General features: G+C 44.0%; 1 protein-coding gene across 6 annotated transcripts in view; it reads left to right on the top strand.

Moving 5' to 3' along the window:
• prkcea (protein kinase C, epsilon a) overlaps nucleotides 1-21,610 on the top strand; it is a 640,473-nt gene that overhangs the window by 90,032 nt on the left and 528,831 nt on the right. The window contains exon 1 of one of the 6 annotated variants that reach the window (XM_068045192.1): nucleotides 20,965-21,023. The exons of the other annotated variants lie outside the window; for them this stretch is intronic. Coding sequence (XP_067901293.1) covers nucleotides 21,006-21,023 — 18 coding nt within the window. The 5' untranslated portion in view covers nucleotides 20,965-21,005. Of the gene's footprint in view, nucleotides 1-20,964; nucleotides 21,024-21,610 lie in introns of those variants that run through there. 6 annotated transcript variants of the gene reach the window in all.

The raw sequence follows: 21,610 nt of genomic DNA, 5'->3' as shown, positions 1-21,610 counted from the left end.
CCTTTCATGCCAACCAATTGTCCCAAAGCACTTTATAGCCAATGAAGTACTTCTGAAGTATAGTCACTGTTGTAATGTCGGAAACAAGGCATTAGTGACATGGTGGAATTAAGTTTGCACAATCCCACTCTTTTTATAACGGCTCCACTGCTTGTACTACTGACCTACATCAGGTGGAATACTTTTGATGGAAAATGTATCCTTTATCAGTTTAATAGTAGGAGGCACTTTTGCTTTGAAAGCATTTCCCCTACAGTACTATTCTCCTTTAAACAGAATTTGTAGCATCACTGTGACAACTAGTGGGTTGCTGAGACACTAGTGAAAGTGAAAGCCTAATAAATAAAATAGAATAAAATCCTGTTAACATCAACAAACTTTTATTGCAAACCTCATGAAGATAAAGCTTTCTCTGGCTTGTATTTTGAATTCAAGAGAACAGCTCAAGCCTTGACAGGATGAGCTGAGATGAAGAGTGACTTTTGACAGGTCCCTTTGGTGTGCAGTAAAGTTATCTACTGTGCCATAAAAGCCTGTCTTTCTTTCCCATTATTCTTTTCAGCCAGAGTTAGCTGCATTAGATGGAACTGATCGTAAACAGCCAGGATGAGTCATTTAAACATAAATGGAGCAAGCATCTCACTTAAGCAGCCTGGAGATTGCTGTATATGCCTGAGTATACAACCAGGTATTGACCTTATGGCTTCACAGTTAATATAAGACTGGATCCTCTCTATCAGCATAAAAGGGACCAGTTGAACGCTGTTTGGCTCTTTTGCCAAAATAAAGCTATCTGATCTTGAAAAAAAATGTTTCCAAAGGCAATATTGCAGCAGTGAAATTGGTGTACACCAGCAGAGCGAAACCAAGCCCGTAATGAATTGGCGCCCAGTTATATAGAGTCATAGACTCGTACCGCATAGAAACAGGCCCTTCGGCCCACCGCGTCCATGCCGATCATAATGCCTATCGATACTAATCCCACCTGCGCTACTGTTCCTGCCTCCACCACCTCCTCTGGCAGCTCATTCCAGATACCCGCTATTCTTTGTGTGAAAAATTTACCCCTTTGATCCCCTTTAAACCTCCTCCCTCTCACCTTAAATCTATGCCCTCTAGTTTTAGTCACCCACATCATGGGAAACAGACTCTGGCTATCTACCCTATCTATGCCTCTCATAATTTTATATACCTCTATCATGTCCCCTCTCAGCCTCCTTCGCTCCAGGGAAAACAGACCCAGCCTATCCAATTTCTGTTTATAACTCAAGCCCTCCAAACCAGGCAACATCCTTGTGAATCTTTTCTGCACCCTCTCTAGCTTAATCACATCTTTCCTGTATTGCGGCGACCAGAACTGCACACAGTACTCCAAATGAGGCCTAACCAACGTTATGTACAACTGAAACATGATGTCCCAACTCTTGTACTCAATGCCTCGGCCGATGAAGGCAAGCATGCCATACGCCTTCTTCACCACCCTGTCCACCGGTGTTGCCACTTTCAGGGAACTATGTACTTGCACCCCAAGGTCTCTCTGGTCAAGAACACTCCCCAGGGCCCTGCCATTCACTGTATATGTCCTGCCCTGGTTTAACTTCCCAAAATGTATCACTTCACACTTGGCTGCGTTAAATTCCATTTGCCACTCCCTTGCCCACTTTCCCAGTTGATCTATATCCTGTTGTAACCTGAGACAACCTTCTTCACTGTCCATTATACCACCATTTTTGGTGTCATCTGCAAACTTACTAATCATGCCCCCTACATTCACATACAAGTCATTAATATATATGACAAACAACACAGGGCCCAGTACCGATCCCTGCGGCACACCACTGGTCACTGGCCTCCAATCTAAAAAACGACCCTCCACTACCACCCTCTGCCTCCTATCACCAAGCCAATCTTGTATCCAATTTGCTAGCTCACCCTGGATCCCATGTGTTCGAACCTTCTGGACCAGCCTACCATGCGGGACCTTGTCAAAGGCCTTGCTAAAGTCCATGTAGACAACGTCCATCGCCCTGCCCTCGTCAATCCTCTTGGTCACCTCCTCGAAAAACTCAATCAAATTCGTGAGACATGAGTTCCCACTCACAAAGCCATGCTGACTATCCCTAATCAGACCATGCCTTTCCAGATGCATATAAATCCTGTCTCTCAGAATCCCTTCCAATAACTTTCCCACCACTGATGTAAGGCTCTCTGGCCTGTGGTTCCCTGGCTTATCCCTGCTGCCCTTCTTAAATAAAGGCACAACATTAGCTATCCTCCAGTCTTCCGGTATCTCACCCATGGCTAACGATGATACAGAAATCTCTGCCAGGGCCCCAGCAATCTCCTCCCTTGCTTCCCATTGCATCCCAGGATACACCTGGTCAGGCCCTGGGGATTTATGCGCTTAATGCGCATCAAAACCTCCTGCACCTGTTTTTATTTGCTGTTGACTTGGAAAATATTTTCAAGGTTTTTAATTTCAAATCAAGTGAAAGCAACAGTGAGACTAGGAAACAAGTCTCCAAAAAGAGTTCTGTAAACTTTAGTGGAAAAAAGATTGGGTACGGTCTAAATTTGGCTGTGAATTCACTACGAACCCATTTCGCACCACTGGCATTGATGAATTCCACCCCCGACATGTTTTTTTTTAGAGATACAGCACTGAAACAGGTCCTTCGGCCCACCGAGTCTGTGCCGACCATCAACCACCCATTTATACTAATCCTATACTAATTCCATATTCCTACCACATCCCCACCAGTCCCTATATTTCCCTACCACCTACCTATCCTAGGGGTAATTTATAATGGCCAATTTACCTATCAACCTGCAAGTCTTTGGCATGCGGGAGGAAACCGGAGCACCCGGAGGAAACCCACGCAGACACAGGGAGAACTTACAAACTCCACACAGGCAGTACCCGGAATTGAACCCGGGTTGCTGGAGCTGTGAGGCTGCGGTGCTAACCACTGTGCCGCCCCACTATTTTGATTTTATTGTGGAATCAACGTTAAAGTGCATTGTGTAGAGAAGATGCCAATCCTATAGTAGCCGCTAATGCTAGTGCTAGAAATAAGGTGGAAGGGTTTAGAGTCAACCTGCAGTATCACATAATATCAGGACCAGAATGGTCAAAATTTGCTACCTTGTAGTGAAATTCAGTGGTCTACTAAGGGAATAGAAACTAAAAGTGCACCCTTGGTATTTTATGTATCTACTGATGTTTGGTGGAGTCTAGTGCTAAAGCCAAACACTGCACATACAGTATGTGTCTGAATATAATGAGCAAGTATTGGCAGTGAAATTAATTCACCGGAGCAGTCATATTTGCACCATCAGTGTCCCATTATTCTGTGTACCAGGCATGCTTACACACATTAAGATTGGTATGTTAGTGATTCAGAGTGACAGGTGCACAACATTTTGTTGTAATTGTGTTTGGAAAATTAAAATCCAATAGCGAGAACAAAAGCAAACCAGCCAATCATGACCCATCTATAATAACACTCCTTTCACACTTCTCAAATAACTCCTTAATGGGTATAAATGGCAAAATATCTGTAATTCAGCTGTGGAAAGCACAAACCTTGAGAACTGACAAGACAAAAATGTAGAAAATCCTGAAGTACCCACAGGAAATTGCAGGTATAAATGACACAATGGGGCGGCGCAGTGGTTAGCACCGCAGCCTCACAGCTCCAGCGACCCGGGTTCAATTCTGGGTACTGCCTGTGTGGAGTTTGCAAGTTCTCCCTGTGTCTGCGTGGGTTTTCTCCGGGTGCTCCGGTTTCCTCCCACAAGCCAAAAGACTTGCAGGTTGGTAGGTAAATTGGCCATTATAAATTGCCCTAGTATAGGTAGGTGGTAGGGAAATATAGGGACAGGTGGGGATGTGGTAGGGAACATGGGATTAGTGTAGGATTAGTATAAATGGGTGGTTGATGGTCGGCACAGACTCGGTGGGCCGAAGGGCCTGTTTCAGTGCTGTATCTCTAAACTAAACTAAACTAAGACACCAGTCATGAAATATTGTGTGGTGCTGATGATGCACATTAAGGGCTGAATTTTGTGGCTCCTAACGCCAGGCCGAAAAGGCGGGGGAATCCCGCCTTGGCTATTTGGAGATTCCCCCCACCTGGCGTGATTCTACGGCGCCAAGCCAATTAACGGCCTGGTGCTGAAATCCCAGCCCCTTTAAAGACAGGGATCCCGCCTCCAAGAGCTGCCGGCCAATCAGAGGGCTGGCAGCTAAATAGTATCAGCAGCGCCACCAGGAGCCACTGTCGGTACTGCACGAGGCATGGAGGAGGCCTCCGCCGTCACCCCCCAAGCCAGCAGGGAGGTCACCTTGTTTACTGGACAACCCTCTCGGTGTGACGGAGGTTCGCCCCCCACCCCCTAAGGGCCTCAGTTGGCCTCTGAGCAGGAAGGCTCTCTTCAGATTATCCTAACCAAATTGTGGTGCGACGGGAAAGCGATGGGCCCTTTGTACCCCCCCCCCCCCATCCCCGCCTCTCGTCACAATTCTATCAGATCCCCCTCCATCTCCTCGCCTGTCCCTGAGGTGCCCATAAAATTCAGCCCCAATAGTACACATTTAATAACTTCAAATCTGCCACAGTAAATACAGCAAGATTTCATATCCTTTTAACATACTTCCTTAGAACTTACTTCTTTGACCAAGCTTTTGGGCACCAGTCGTAATGTTTCTTTTTGTGGCTTTTGATGATCAATAACGCTCCTGTGATGTGCCTTGGGACATTTCACTATGTTAAAGGTGCTATATAATGCAAGTTTTTGTTATAACATAGAAAAAGTCTCAAACTGCTTCACAAAGAGTAAGATACCGTGCAGTAGTTAGAAGGTAGCTTAGGGGAGGTCGGTTTTTAGGAGGCTTTTGAAAGTGTAGAGATTTCTGCTTAGGTGCACCAGTTTGGGAAGAGAGTTTCGTAGTATTGGGCCATGATGATTATAGACTCTGCCACCGAAAATTGTAACATTAGAGTGTGAGCTGAGACATAGGGCGAAAGAGGTAGTGTTGTGTAAGGGTTGGCAGGATTTGCAGACAAGGAGAAATATTTTGAAATTAATTGGCTTAATTTTATCATAGAGTGAAAAGCTGGTGATAGTGAATTAGCCACCCATTTTACACCATGGCTGATTTGCTTTTCCATTGACTTAATTGCAAAAGAATATTGGATGCAGTGTAAAAATGGGCAACCAATTTGCTATTGAGGGTATTTTGCCATGCTATTAAAGTTAAATGACCCCCAATATGCTGAGAGGTGGGAATCTAGTGCATGTTCGCAAGGACTGGTTAATAGCTGAATGGAACTTGGAATGAGATGAAAAGCAGGTCATGGAGTTCTTTATGAGCTGGAGCATTGCTGGACCTTGGGAAGCCAGCAAAGAAAACCTTAGGGAAGTTGAACATGGAGGCAACTAAGTGCTGGATCTGGATTTTGGCAGCAGTGGAAATAAGGCTTTGGCAAAGACCTACAATATTGCAGAGGTGGAAATCAGTGTGTTTGTTGATGGAATGGATGCAAAATTTAAAGCTCAGTTTGGGCTCAGACAGGACAGTGAAGTTAGGCACCTTAGATTCATCGTGAGGAAACAGCTGGGAGCAAGGATAGGATCGAGTGTTGAAATTTGAAGGTTTTCGCAAGGACCAAAGAGGGTTACTTCCGTCATGCCAGTGTTGAGCTGGACAAATGTCCGAATTTTACGATTAAATTATTGTTATGGGAAGACATGGATTGATCATGTAGGGAGATTATGATAGCAGGATTCTATGGTGCAAAATGATCAGAAATATTTGTAAATTCAGTTTTTATTATTACATTCTCAGGATGTAGACATCACTGGCAATCCTAGTTGCTCTGGTAAGGGGATGCTGCACCTTCTTGAACTTCTTGTAAATGGAAGCATAAAATTACAAAGAGATATTAATAGATTTAGTGAGTGTGAATGGACTAATGTGTGGCAAATGGATTTCAGTAGAGGCAAGTATGAGATCATCCAATTTGAACCTAAAAAAAATAGTACTTTCAAAATGGTGAAAAGCAGGAAATAGTGGAGGTCCAAAGATACTTAGAGGTCCACTTACATATATCATTAAAATGTCATGGACAGATGCAAAAAATAATCAAAAACGCCAATGGAATGCTGTCCTTTATATCTAGAGGACAAGGGGTTAGAAATCATGTTTCACCTATACAAAGCTCTGGTTAGACCACACATGGAGAACTGTGTTTATTTCTGGGTCCTGTACCTTAGGAAGTATATATTGACCTTGGAGGGAGTGCAGTGTAGATTTACCAAAATGATACCTGGACTCCAAGGGTTAAAGTACAAGGAGAGATTGCACAAACTAGGGTTGTATGCAACAGCCCCTGTCATTTTTTTTGTTGTTTAGTTTAGAGATACAGCACTGAAACAGGCCCTTCGGCCCACCGAGTCTGTGCCGACCATCAACCACCCATTTATACTAATCCTACACTAATCCCATATTCCTACCACATCCCCACCTGTCCCTATATTTCCCTACCACCTACCTATACTAGGGGCAATTTATAATGGCCAATTAACCTATCAACCTGCAAGTCTTTGGCATGTGGGAGGAAACCGGAGCACCCGGAGGAAACCCACGCAGACACAGGGAGAACTTGCAAACTCCACACAGGCAGTACCTAGAATTGAACCCGGGTCACTGGAGCTGTGAGGCTGCGGTGCTAACCACTGCGCCACTGTGCCACCCCTGTGCCTATTCATTTAAGTCTTTGGGATTTTTAATTTTTTTGCATGGCTGCCCATGCATGGTAACTTAAAGGGGCCAACTTGTGCTTGGCTTCCGTGGAAACTTCTGGATTAGAGGGAGCATTGGAATTTAGAAGGTTAAGGGGTGATTTGATCAAAGTATTGAAGATTTTAGGGGGACAAATAGGGTAGATAGAGAGAAACTGTTTCCACTGGTTGGGAAGTCTAGGACTAGGGGACATTGTCTAAAAATTAAAGCCAGATCTTTAATTGTGATGTTAGGAAGTACTTCTGCATGAAAAGGGTGGTAGAGGTTTTGAACACCCTTCCGCAAATGGCAGTTGGTGCTAGGTCACTTGTTCTGAGATTGATAGATTTCTGTTAACCAAAGACGGTGTTATGGCCAAGTGAAGAGGGTGGTCATCATGCTCTTCCACTTATTTGACCGCAAAGGGGTTTATTTCTTTTAAACAGTTGTCCTTACCACCTCTGTGAGTGTTTTACCTTTGACCTTTACTGTGATCGTGAAAGAACCAATCAGACAGGTTTCCTTGAGTTTAAACCAGAAAGAGGTAAGTTTATTATACTTAAGAATCTAACCCCGATTTGAAAATAATAAAAAATGTTATACATTCACACGAGAATTATACACACACAAATAGATTACAGAGGGAAAATTAGATTTGGTGGTTGGAATAGAGTCCAGAATAAATGGAACTTAAATACACAGTCTGTGAAGTGGATGATCTGGTAGTCTTCCGGATGAAGCTGTATTCTTGAAGTCCTTGGCTGGTCAAAGTGCACTTTGTGGTTGGCTCGCTTGGCTCAACGCTTTCTTGGAGGCAGACTTGTTGTTGGTTCTCTTCCCCTGGTCTCTGTCTGCAGCAACCTGTAGGCTTGGAGGGATTCACAGTCGCAATTTTCAAACTTGTGTTATCTGGGGAAAGAGAGAGAGAGAGGGAGGCATGCAGCCTTTTGCTGCTGCAGCCTGCGTTACTGCTTGTCTCTTTGTCCAGGGGAAAAAAAACAGCTTCCCCTGAGTTGGACAGACGGTCACATGGCTACTTCAGGTTTTCTGGAACCTTCTAATGAAATTCAAGGTTAGGAATTGGCTCCACAGGCCCCAGGAGGCCAATTTACACTTGGAGGGGGTTTTTCTCTTTCAAAGTCAATGTGTTAGAATTGCCTTGACTGCTATGCTAATGAAGCCATTTTAGGTAATTCAATCACTTAGAGTAAGCCATTGTCCTGGGTCCATGCTGCTCAAACCTCTGGCTCCAGGTGGATCTTTTAAATATGAAAATGTGTTTCAGAAGCAGATTGCGGTGGCCATCTTGGCTACCAGTTTTTTTTTTAAAGTTAATTGCAGGGGTTTTCCCATTAAAAGTTTAATGTAAGTTTTCTACTGATGAATTAAAAATTCCTCATTTGGTATATGTGAGAGAAATCTCCAAGCCTGTTTGTGAAGAAGACACTGAGACTAGGATGCTTTGGTGTAGATTGTTTATTGCTTGTCACAGAGCTTACTTCTGCTCTCCAAACAACACCACCAGCAAGTGCTAACTGACTCGTCTTTCTATATACACATGTGAATACAATTAACTAATTAACACCCAACACCTGTTCACCCTGTTCTCTTGAACTACCAGATATTTATCATCCATTAACAGAACTTCAGACCCTAACAGCGGGTATACGGAGTTAGGTTACAGATCAGCCATGATCTCATTGAATGGCAGAACAGGCTTGAGCGGCTAAATGGCCTTCTCCACTTCCTTTGTTAATATATGTTCCTAACCACTGCAGTGTTCTTTGTAGGCTTTTGATATAACTAAGTGCTTTGCTAGGCCATTTCAGAAGACCTGAAAGGTCAAATACGTTGATGTGGAACTCAAGTTGTATAAAGGACATTAGTGAATCAGTTGGGTTTTTGCAACAATCCAATAACTCCATGCCCACTTTTATTTCCAGATTTTTTAATATTAAATTCAAATTCTCAAATGAAACCTTGGACTGTTTATGAAATGTTAGAATCACAGATTTTAATTTGAAGTACTCCAGTGTAATAATGAAAAACACTAAGAGCATAAATTTGACAAACAGAACTGATGGTGTACCTCAATTGTCCAATCCTTCCCCATATTTACTGTTTCCTGCCAGAGTAGCACAAATTCTGTGAATAGGAGGAGCTCTGTAGACAGACTAAACAGAAGGTAAGATTTCTAAAATAACAAGGACAAGTAGGTATTATGAAAGCTGGTAGATTCTTTGAATGAAATTTGAGAATGTAGGATAAGTGGTTGTACTTTCAGTATTAAGAGGGTTCAGCCCATCTGAAAAAGTCAGAAAATAAATTCTGACTGAATGAACTAACAACTTGTGGAATAAGCTGCCACCTGCTGCAGTGAACATGTAACCTGTGGATTTTTATAAATGGAAACTTGACGGATATTTGCTGTAAGAGGTTGTGAGTGCAAGAGACTTAAAGTGAGGCCAATATGACATTAGGTTAGCAAAGACTAAAGCGATAGAGGACCGGAAAATATGATTTAGGATGCACTGTCCAGATTGGACAGAATAAGTTTGTTTGCCTCTTCCTGTTCCACACATTTTCTTTTGTTCATTATATCTTTTACTTCACTTAGAATGTTGTTTTATTCTTACCGAAAAAACCACAAATATTCAGATAATGAAAATGCCACATCTTTTTGCATAGGATTCTTCCCAACATTGTCCTGTTAATAATTTAAGAAAACAATCATACTTGTATATATAGGCTCACCAGAATGTGAAGAGAATAGTTACTGTAACTTCATTTTCTACGAGAATAGCTGCATTTATTTTAATAAAAGAAATTCTTACACAACTATGGGTGTTTGCGACATATGACAGCCTGGCTAGAGATAAAAAGAGTAATGAATGTGGGAAGTCTGATATTAAAGACAGTAAAGGTCAGTCAGCATCTGACAAGATAGGGTAATGTTTCAGATGTGGGAGTGGGGATACAAAACTATACCTTATAAGTCTTTGATATAATTATTGTGAGGTAGAGTTAAATTAATTCCACTAGTTGAGTCAATTTATGTTGAATAATTTAAAAGCTGGATGTGGCATCATATGTAAAATTATTGATGATAGATGGGGTGAAATTGTGCTTGTCAGTTTTCATGTACAAATGTTCAGTAGATTCATGTGAAATTCCTCTTTTGAGTTACTTGTTTAGACCTTAGCCTGTTTACTTTGAATTCCTCTTTGCTACTTGTCACCATGGTTAGAATCATGTCATTCATTGGATAGGACTCCAGTTATTTGAAATTTTGGTAATGGTGAGGGGGTTTGGATGGAGGGGTTATGTGCAACGTTCCCTCTAAGCTGCACTGGTGCGCAGCCACACAGCAGTGTTGTTCCATTCCAGAAAGCCCGGCGGTGAAGGATAGAGTGGGTGCCAATCTTTGCACACTTTTATATGTTTTTATTTACAGAAATACACATTATAAATGTGTACCTTCTAACCCAAAAACCCCAGTTATAGTTGGCTTCTATTTATAGGAGCACAAGTGAATCCCCAGTAAATGCCCACCACCTCCATACAATTAAACACAATTGGTATACAATTAACACATACCGCGCAGGCCGCAGGACTAACAGGCCGCTTGCAAAAAGCAGTCCCTTTAAGACGTGCGACCGCGCAGCAATTTTAAAGGGACTGCACAGTGCAACAAACGAGCTGTGCACAGTGAAGGGAAATTGGAGGGAATATTGGTTCTGTGAATTAGTTAGTATTTCTGGCACAACTTAAAATCACAACAGCTGTTTGGTTTTGGGGAGATGTCCATTTTAGCCTAATAACTGGCGATAGTATGGACTTTTTCTGCTAAAACACTTGAATGGTATTGGGATAACAATGTGTAACTTAAATCATGTTGTTACTGCCAGAAGAAAAAAATCTCTGGAAATCAATGATTAGTCAAAATATTTACCCATATGAACATTTTAATAAGTGGTTATTAACTGAGGATGCTTCACTGATCTTGTCATTCTGATTTTGCTAAATCAGCTCTTTTATACTGTTGGGCTCAGTATTTTATCCTGGCTGAAAACCCAACACCCTGAAAGGCACATCAGAGAGTCTCTAACAAACCTTGCTGAGAAGCACTCTGACCTGCTTTTGATTCCAATGTCAACATTACCCAACTTAAGTCTCAGGCTATTATAGTGCATGAGTGTAATCCAGAACCTAATTGATTTACAGCACTACACATGAGCTCAATTTAGTAACAAATGCAGAGTGCATGGCTCAACTTAATTTTAATGTAATTGGTTTCACTTAACTTATTATTTCATATTTTCTGCTCTCCTCCCTTGTATCCCCGGACCGGTGTAACATTCGCTGACTGAGAAGGCAGGCAGTTGGTGTGCTCCCATCCCTGTAGCAATACTGTTCTGTTATGTGGCACTTTGGGGTGAGTCGGGCTGGCACGATTCTAACTATGAGCAGGTCTTGAGTGAATGGGTAGTGGGGTGAGTTGCATACCCACTTGGTGCTCCAGAGATGAGGCTCAAGCTATTTAAGCCCCTGGCCACATTTAAATCCTGACTTCCCACACAAAATGGCAAAAAATTGGTGGACAACCAATTAACGGGCCACCTCTGCATTTACTGTCTTTAATTGGATGGGGGTAGCAACATAGGGTAGCGCTGGATGGCTGGCAGTCCCACCAGGAGAGGTGGAAACTGCTGAGGCAGGTAGGGGAGCACGAGGGCGCCCCAAAATGGAGATGCTCTTGGATGGCTGTGGAACATTTTAAAAAATGAAGACTCAGAGCTGTTAGGGTCATCAATGTGGAGGGAGAACCTCGCCACAAGAATGATTGTGGCCATGGCTGTGGCTGTTTTATCCTTGCGGCTCTGTCATTGGGGGTTTGAGAGGAGGCTCGTTTGCCCTTCTACCTGCTGCTGGGATACTGCCTCCAAGAAGTTGCTGGGCTCCGGACTCAGCGGGGTGTCCATCTGGCGCAGGGAAAGTTCCTTTGGTGTGGGACAGTAGCCCTTGGTTGGGGCCTTGATTGGATCGATTGGTTGCTCGCCTCCGTGGAGCAGGCTGCTGATTCCCTTGGTAGCCTGCCCCTGGGAAACTGGCCCGGAGGCGGGACAGTGTTGAGGAGTTGTCCCAATGGGGTATTCCGATACTTTCCTGGCTCCCATACCTCAAAAGCCTCCTCCAAGGGGCCATGAAGATTCCACCCAATATGGACTCTGCTGGAAGAGGATGGTTGCTGGGCGGGGGCCAGAGTTGGGTTTATCAATGATCTGTTCAGCCTCACACACGAAGCAGCGAGGCATCCGGAGCAGAAATCAACCTCTTCAGGAGAGAAGGGCCAAGAAAAGATTTGAGGAACAAAATATGTTTCTACTGTGGAAGCCTACAAAGTAGCAGCATTCTGAAACTAACCTTAACTTTCTGCACGCTGCTTCCTCCTCAAGTGCTTGAAAATGTGGTCCCTCCAGCAGCAGCTACAAACACAGATTGACGTAAGATTTACTTGGCTTGATATTTCTGACAAAACTGTAAATGTGTTCTTGATATTGGTTTTTATAATTTTATCACAAGTAGTGAACAGAGGAACTTACCTATGACCTCTTTGAAAATGGCCAATTATTCAGAAGCAGCCTGAACACAGCCACTCTCTACCTTTCTGTTACTTGACCAGTAAGTCCTGGCATTGTTGACCTGGATAGTGCCTGTGATATCCCTCTCCCATCCAACCCCTCCTTGTCTCCTAGCCTGCCACCTGCAATTCAGAAATTGCTTTTTTCTCACATGTAACAAGGCTGTCAGTCTGATCACTGCCTGTAAAGTTAGAGCAAGACTGAGGGAAAGGGAGGATGGAATAAAATAAGTTTATAACGGGCTTGCTTTCCAAGTGAGCACGAAATAGAGCACAAATGAGCTCATATGAGTGGTGGCACGGAGATTACACAGAATCATGGCAGATCCATCTCAGTAGGTAGTTTCTTCCAGTTTATTTTAGGGCAAAAAACTTAATGCACAGTTATATGCTATTCAATCATGATAGCCACATCACCCAGACAAATTGCACCACACTCACTGATACACTTTCCTGTCTCTTGCAGGAAAAGGTGGAGCACTACCAGAGGCAGCAGGAGCTAACCAGAGGAGGACAAGTGTGCCTGCATGTCCTATCCCCCATGGAGGAGATAGCGCTGGCCATTATTGGGATGTCCATTGCTGAGGCCATGGCCAGCAGAGGGGTTGAAGCCATTGAAAAAGAGGGTATCTTCATACCTAATCCTGCTTCTCACATCCGACTTGCCCCTCATTCTGCAGTTGTTTTCTGAGTTACAATCTGTAGATGATGTAAGCGTGCACTTCTTAGTTTCTCCCCCTACCTGTACCACAACCTTACCCTTTACTTTTCCCTTTCAGATAGCCAAGAGGTGTAACCAGGTCATGCAGTGGTGGAGCAGCAAGAAGGGGGTGATGGTGAAGACAAAGCATCATCACTAATTTCACACTCACAACCACCCGCTCAAATACTGACACTGTTCGTATCTTGGAGGATAGATTAGAGGCGGAATCTGTGCATTTTGAGGCACTGGGCATGAGTGCGCTGCAACCAGGCCAGGGAACAAGGATAGTGCAGGTACCAGCTCGCCAGAGGGGAAGGTAGGTCACGGACTCTGCTGCAGAGGGCTCGGATGAGCACTTTGATGTGGAAGCCTACAGAAGAATGCTGATGACAATGCACAATGAAATGCTTGGTGCATTTGGGAACTCTGAGGTCAATGTCAAGGAACATGGAGGAGTCCAGCACCAGCTTGGCAAAGGGCTTTGCGCAGAGCTTGGGAGGCCATCCTTTCCAGCATGGAAGTGGTGGCCAACTCCTTTTGCACATCTGTGTACCTAACAATGATGCAACACCTGATGGCTGATGTCACGGCTGCCATTGTAGCTCAAGCAGCAGCCACCCAATGAATGAGAGCGGGTGTGGAAGCTCAGACTGCTGTCATGCAAGGTTAGATGCTGTCACTGCAAGCTGTGACTTCTACCATCGTAACTGTGGATGACAGTGAGCAAAGGGGGCTTGCAGGATGTCACAGCATCCAGCAATCTGTCCTCCAACAGGTTACTGGGACTGCTGAGGCACCGCCCTAGGGAAGTGGCAGTGGCTCCATGGAGCACGTACCTGCTGTCCTTCTACCCCTGCTACCCTGCCTGTGCCCTTGCTGTTGCCTGTCAGCCAGCTAGCCCAGACTGATGTCATCCGTGCCGAGATGATGCAGATGATAGCCCGGCCTTCTAGGACCAGAGCTCAAGGTTATCCTCCAAGGCTATTTGCAGTCTCCTCCAGTGAAAGACAGCAGATTTCCACCAGCCATACTGCGGCCACTGGGATAGCTCTGTGTGGGAGCACTAGGAGAGGCAAAGGCACATGGAAGCCAGATACTACGGGAAACAAGGATGATTAGTTGACGTTGGTATGAATATGGCATGATTTCATTTACAAATTTGGTTTGGAATCTCTATTTTGTGTCGGCTTTTATTTTTACATAGTGGTCAGTGACAGAGTGAAGGCAAGGTGTGTGGCTGTTGGTGAAAGGGGAATTCGGTTGCATTGCTGATGTCATGCTCAGATGAGTTCTTCATGGACAGTCTAGGCAGAAGGGGGCTGTTTAGGCTGCCTCCTCTTCTTAAGCGTCCTCTACCTTCTCCTGCTCATGTTCCTGCTCCTAAGTTGCTCTCCGTATAGCTGGTGGCAAGGGCAGTATCCTCATGATGGTGAGGTTGTGCAGCACTCACAAAAGATGGACTAAAGAGCTGAACTCCAAAGGTGAGGTGAGAGCGACTGCTCTTGACATCAAGGCAGCATTTGACTGAGTAAGGCATCAAGGAGCCCAAGCAAAACTATCGTCAATGGGAGTCAGGGGGAAATCTCTGCGCTGGCTGGAGTCGTACCTAGCACAAAGGAAGGTGGTTGTGGTTGTTGGAGGTCAATCATCTCAGTCCCAGGACATCACTGCAGGAGTTCCTCTGGGTAGTGTCCTAGGTACAACCATCTTTAGCCGCTTCATCAATGATCTTCCCTCCATCAAAAGGTCAGAAGTGGGTATGTTTGCTGATGATTGCACAATGTTCAGCACCATTCATGACTCCTCAGACAACGAAGCAGTCCATGTCCAGATGCAGCAAGACCTGGACAGCATCCAGCCTTGGGCTGTTAAGTGGCAAGTAACATTCGCGCCACAAGTGCCCGGCAATGACCATCTCAAACGAGATAATCTAACCGTCTCCTCTTGATGTTCAATGGCATTGCCATCACTGAATCCCCCACTACCAACATGCTGGGGGTTACCATTGACCAGAAACTGAACTGGACCAGCCACATAAATGCTGTGGCTACAAGAGCAGGTCAGAGGCTGGGAATTTTGCAGCAAGTAACTCACCTCCTGACTCCCCAAAGCCTGTCCACCATCTACAAGGCACAATCCAGGAGTGTGATGGAATATTCTCCACTTACCTGGATGAGTGCAGTTCCAACAACACTCAAGAAGCTCAACACCATCCAGGACAAAGCAGCCCTCTTGATTGGCACCCCATCCACCACCTTAAACATTCACTCCCTCCACCACCGATGCACAGTGGCAGGAGTGTGTACCATATACAAGCTGCACTGCAGCAATTCACGAAGCCTCCTTTTACAGTACCTTCCAAACCCGTGACCTCTTCCATGTGGAAGGACAAGGGCAGCAAACGCATGGGAACACCACCATCTGCAAATTCCCCTCCAAGCCGCACACCATCCTGAATTGGAAATATATCGCCATTCCTTCACGGACTCTGGATCAACATCTTAGAACTCCCTCCCTAACAGTACTGTGGGTGTACCTGCACTGGATGGACTGCAGAAGTTCAAGAAGGCGGCTCACCACCACCTTCTCAAGGGCGATTAGGGATGGGCAACAAATGCTGGCCTTGCCAGCAACGCCCACATCCCATGAAAGCAAATTAAAAAAAACTGATGGAAGATGTCCCAGGGGATGCCAGAAAACCTGATTATACCACTGCTTATACTATATACTCAGCCTATGAGGAATAAGAAGGAGGTGCAATGGCAGTGGTTGCTAGACAGCTGTGCGACAGACTCAATAATGTTGTGCTAGACCCCCACCTGCCAAAATGAGGCTTATTAATTTCGCCACATGACATTAAATTTCAAATTGTTGCTGGGAAGAAGAGAAGACCTGTTACAAGGGCTGCCAGACACTTGGCTGGAAGACATTTACTTACCAATAGGGACAAGAGAGGTTACTCCCCTTATCCATTTAACCCACAATAGACTTTGAGCACTAAACATTGAAGGCAGGGAAGCACATTCCAGGCCCTGCTAAGATGGTACAATTCACAGAGCCAAGACGTGTTCAGATCAGTTAGTCACATGACTAACCTTGGCAACCTGGGGTTTTCTGAATGGTACAAACAGTTTGAACTCAGGAAGTGTCTGTTTGCTCCTGGACTGAGAAGATCTCTCCGGTCTGCTCCCATCTCTTTCACACAAGCCTCTGAATCCACTGAAGACACATGAACCCCAAGAGAGAAAAGTCTCCTACAGTGAACAAGGTTTAAGAAGAATACTGGGCCCCAACGAAAAGCAAGATTTACCTACAATCAAGGACTTTACAGTGAGTTCAAAGATCCAAAACAAAAACTTTTCAGATATTGCCTCAAATTTTTCCACTTTATTTTTCTTCTGCTCTTTTCTGACGCTATTTGCATGTCTGTATCACATATGCATGCTCGTGTGGGTGTGTCGTGTATCCTAGGCGCCAACTGAATTAGAGTTTAAGTTCAATTTATTTTATTTATTTAGAAATACAGCACTGAAACAGGCCCTTCGGCCCACCGAGTCTGTGCCGACCATCAGCCACCCATTTATACTAATCCTACATTCCTACCACATCCCCACCTATCCCTATATTTCCCTACCATCTACCTATACTAGGGGCAATTTATTATGGCCAATTTACCTACCAACCTGCAGGTCTTTTGGCTGTGGGAGGAAACCGGAGCACCCGGCGAAAACCCACGCAGATACAGGGAGAACTTGCAAACTCCACACAGGCAGTACCCAGAATTGAACCCGGGTCGCTGGAGCTGTGAGGCTGCGGTGCTAACCACTGCACCACTGTGCCGCCCAGCACAGTTTAATAAATTTAAACTTTTCTTCTTTAAACCTAAGAAAACCTGTTTCTGCTGGTTTCTTTGCCTTATAATTGAAAAGCGGTGGACAAGGATTCACCGAGGGGGAGCTAAAAACACGGTGTGTTTAAAATTAAACTCTGTTACGGTAAGACCAGGTGAAGGCTGAGAGGGACCCCTAGACACCTTTCTCACCTGGACGTAACAATAGGCATACCTTCACAGATGAATAGAGTATTATTATTTGGAACCTCAGCTCATCAAAGATTTGTCTCCTCTGGCTAAATGCTCAATGGCCTATGTAAAATGTTGCTCTTCACAGATAGTCATCACATCCTAATACTAAGCCTCAGCATTACCTGTTCCTTACATCCTTATTCCTTATCTGGGCAATCCTTTCGTTAAATAGTCTAGTGACTTTTTGTAGCTATTTATAAATAGTCTGGTGATTCATTGTAACTATTTGCAAAAAACATCATTTGGTTACTTGTAATCAGTGGTAGAGCAGACATCGCAGAATCGGAAAGATCCTTATCGTTTTGGGAAAAAGCCATCTGAAGGTTCTTTGATTCCTCCAAGGTGTTGTTCTTTTAGTTGAAATCTGATTGATAATAGCCTTCCATACTGTCCCCCAAGACTTACAGTCTTTCATTCATGCCTCCACATTGAATTGAGTGACTAGCTTGGATCTCATGTGAAATATGGGGAGGTTTGCAATGAGTCCACTCATAGTGCATTGGAGTCCACTATTAGTCAATTGTCACAAATCTTGGGAGTGCCCTTTTAGAGCCGCCATATGTGTCTGATGCATTGCTAACATCCTTCTCTTCATGGCTGGACCCCGAGATATCAACCTTTTGGTCTGCCTCTAGGAGATCCATATAACTACATTAGGCTCCACTTCAACATCTGCATTCTGTGACTTTCTTCATTCTCTGTGTCTCACTGTGTATCCATTCCCCAGCTACAGGAATTGAATTTCCTTGACTAAGTGGAAAGAGAGGATGAATAATGAGATGGATGAGTGGTCGTCAATATTGCTATCGTAGAGGGACTGCAAGGTCTTGCTGTCCAGCATTGTTCTCTGCTGTCACTTGGGCTTGTGCTTAAGCAGAATTTATCAGCTACTTTGTGAATTTCTTATGAGGCAAATGGTAAAAGTGAAGAGACTGAAGAATGTATAGAAACTTTAAAAATAAAAAGGTTCTTGTGAACCAATTGAAAACAGAAACTTCCACATCTCCACCCCCAACTGCCAGGCTAGAGTGGAAGCCAATTATGGCCATTGATTCCTCTTCACCTGGTGTCTAATGCCTGATGTTGGCACATCCTCCTCTGGTTGTCTAGTGTTAATGGCATTGTATGCTGTTTTCTTTTGCAGGGGTAATGTATAGATCAGGAATTGTGGCATGCATGGTAATAAGGGTAGGTGTCAAGGAGCAAAGACCTAGGCTATGAGACTTCATTGGCTGAGAATGCATTTCGTGATCTGAGACACTTAACCTAAGTGTTGTCGTGACTTTGCTTCTAGGACAAGAGACATAGTGCCATGTAAATAAAAGCAAAATACTACGGATGCTGGAAATCTGAAATAAAAACAAGAAATGCTGGGAATGCTCAGCAGATCTGGCAGCATCTGTGGAGAGAGAAGCAGAGTTAACGTTTCGGGTCAAGAGACCCTTCTTCGGAACCCGGGTTGAGACCTGCTGAGTATTTCCAGCATTTCTTGTTTTTATTTATGGTGCCATGTAATGCAGGTCTCACTCGCGTCTTTCAGATGAAACATTAAACTGAGGCCTCTTCTGCCCTCTCAGGTGGGTGGTAAAATCTCCCATGACACTGTTTGAAGAAGGTTCTCCCAGTGTGGTCGCAAATATTTATCCTTCACATTATCTGATCATTATCTCATAGCTACCTTCTGGGCTGTTCGTGGAACCTTGCTTGTTCAATTTGGCAGTCCCATTTCATACATTATAGCAGTGACTACACTTCAGAAATACTTCATTGACTGTAAATCAGTCTTTAAAGATCATGAAACGCATTATATAAATGCAAGATCTTTTTCTTTAAAATGCAATACTTGACTTGTGTTTAGGGAAAGCCCATGTGTTTCTCTGTGATTCAGTTAGCTGCTCTGTTATTCATCTGGAAATGCTGTTACCTTGCTCACTTATTGTGGTCTTTAAACTTCCTCTGACGCTACGACTGGATCCTTCAAATTATGAAGGTCCCACACATAGTCGCATCTACCTTCTGGGGCAGTATATTCCACATTCTCACAGCCCTTTTAATTAACTTAGCTTGTAATTTGATTTTGTTTCCTTATTTTGGACTCTTTTATAAACGGAAACAGCCATTTGCTATCTATCTGTCTGCTTCCTTCAATATTTTAAATGCCTTGATCAGGTCATCCTTTAACCTCTGCACTTTCTTCCAATATAACAATGATTACACTTTAGAAGCAATAAATTGGCTATGAAGCCCTTTGGAATGTCCTGAGGATGTGAAAGGTGCAATATAAATACAAGTTCTTTCCTTCTTTCTCTATTTTTCTCTCTCTCTCTCTTATTTCTGTGGAATAGAAGTTTATCCAGTCTTTCATCATAAATCAGGACGTTAAGCCCAGCGATCACTGTACTAAATTGTTGATGGACTATCTCCAAGACAGTGTATCCTTCCTAAGGTAGGCTACCCAAAGCTGAACATAATGAGGGAGAAATTCTTTGTGTGCTTCATGCGGCACTATGCAGATAAACATCGTGCAGGTTTCTTCATTAATATACTTGAGTAACACAGTGTGGGCCTTGCAGGTAGGAGCCTGCCTCACTGCTTTGCATTGCGCCAAGCGAAGTGACACTATGCGAACACATTTTTCTCCCAATATTCTAAAAGAGGTCTAAACAACTTTCTACATATTTATAGTAACATTTTCTTAATCTGTAGATTTAATGGCTTGGAAATTCAGCTGCATTTTTCATGCGATATACTCCCTCCTAAGTGACCAACATGTCAGCCAGGAAGCGCATACGAGCCGGAAATACAATACCCGCTGTAAAGGCCAAAAAAATCAGTGTGCGGTGTCGACGCTTGAAACAATTATTAGGCCCTTTGCACTTGCAAATAAGGGACCTAACCCCACTGCAAGAGAGGTTTGCCTTGAGGTAGCTGCACTCAGGAAAACCAGGCCCACATGCACACAACAGATGGTCGTTAAAGGGGCAGCATGTTAGGCCGCAACCAACAAGGTAAGATTTCAAAATATATTTAACCTGAATGTGGAGCCAAGAGCCATGTGCTCCACCTGATCCCATAGTAAAAGAACGCAGGTTGTGGCTGACCATTGGACCCCCACCACCCAGTCACTGCTGCAATCTCCCCACCCAGCCACCACTACCTTCCTTTCTGATGTGATAGTAATGAGCCCCAAGGCCCGAGATCTGGTGGAGTTCCGGCCTAGGGCACACTCATTTTCCAGGCCAACCTTTTTTCCATCCTATGCCAGCCACTTACCTTCTCATCCATTACCTTGTTGAAATCTATACGAAGAATAACGATTTGGGTGTCAGCACCTGTAGAACTGTACTGGAACAACAAACAGCTCCTTCTGGTGACGAGAAAAGGAAAGGGAAAGACAATAACATCTTATTGTTCCTGATGGTGGTTGCAGGAAAAAGCCACTACTGGCACATGAGAGTCGATTTGACAGAAGAGCATTTTGCTCTTTGATTTCAACTGAAAAGGAGAGGGATGTGGTGGTGGGGGGTGAGGGTTCACTTTTTGAGAAGTAGCAGCATTCTTCTAAGACCACCAAAGTTACATCTTCCCTAAATTGCTGAATGGCCCAGAAAGTCTGGAACTAGCTTACTTGTAAGTTATTTTCCCACAGAATCATCTCCCACAACAAAGTGTCTGCTTCTCATCAACATGGGCATCCCTTGAGTCTCATTAAAGGTCATCAGCTCCAGAAGATCTTGGTGTCACTATTCCAAGAAGTGTTCACCCTGTTCATGTGCCTCACACGCAACACATGAAATGTCTGAAGAAGGTGAATTGTAGCTCTTCCAAATAATAATGTTATAATTGTAGGGTTTTGAGTGATAACTGATATACTAAGAGCTCCATCTCTGTAATGTCACTGTCTGTTATTATTCCACAGATAAACATGCAAACACAGAACATATGAATTAGGAGCAGGAGTAGAACACTTGAGCCTACTCCGCCAATCAATAAGATCATGGCTGATCTGATTGTGACCTCAACTCCACATTCCCACCTACCCCAATAACATTTCACCCCCTTGCTTATCAAGAATGTATCTACCTCTGCCTTAAAAATATTTAAAGACTGCCTTTTGAGGAAGAGAATTCCAAAGATTCACAACCCTCAGAGAAAAAATTTCTCACAAGAGGAAACATCCTTTCCACATCCACCCTGTCAAGACCCCTCAGAATCTTATATGTTTCAATCAAGTCGCCTCTTACTCCTCTAAACTCCAGCAGATACAAAGCATAGCCTGTCCAACCTTTCCTCATAAGACAACCTGCCCATTCCCGGTATTAGTCTAGTAAACCTTCTCTGAACTGCTTCCAATGCATTTACATCCTTCCTTAAATAAGGAGACCAATACTGCAC

This window comes from Heterodontus francisci, chromosome 13, assembly GCF_036365525.1.
Source record: "Heterodontus francisci isolate sHetFra1 chromosome 13, sHetFra1.hap1, whole genome shotgun sequence".
NCBI classification, from domain to species: Eukaryota; Metazoa; Chordata; class Chondrichthyes; order Heterodontiformes; family Heterodontidae; genus Heterodontus; species Heterodontus francisci.
The sequence above is the reverse complement of the archived record's forward strand: the minus strand, read 5'-3'. Positions and strand labels throughout refer to the sequence as shown.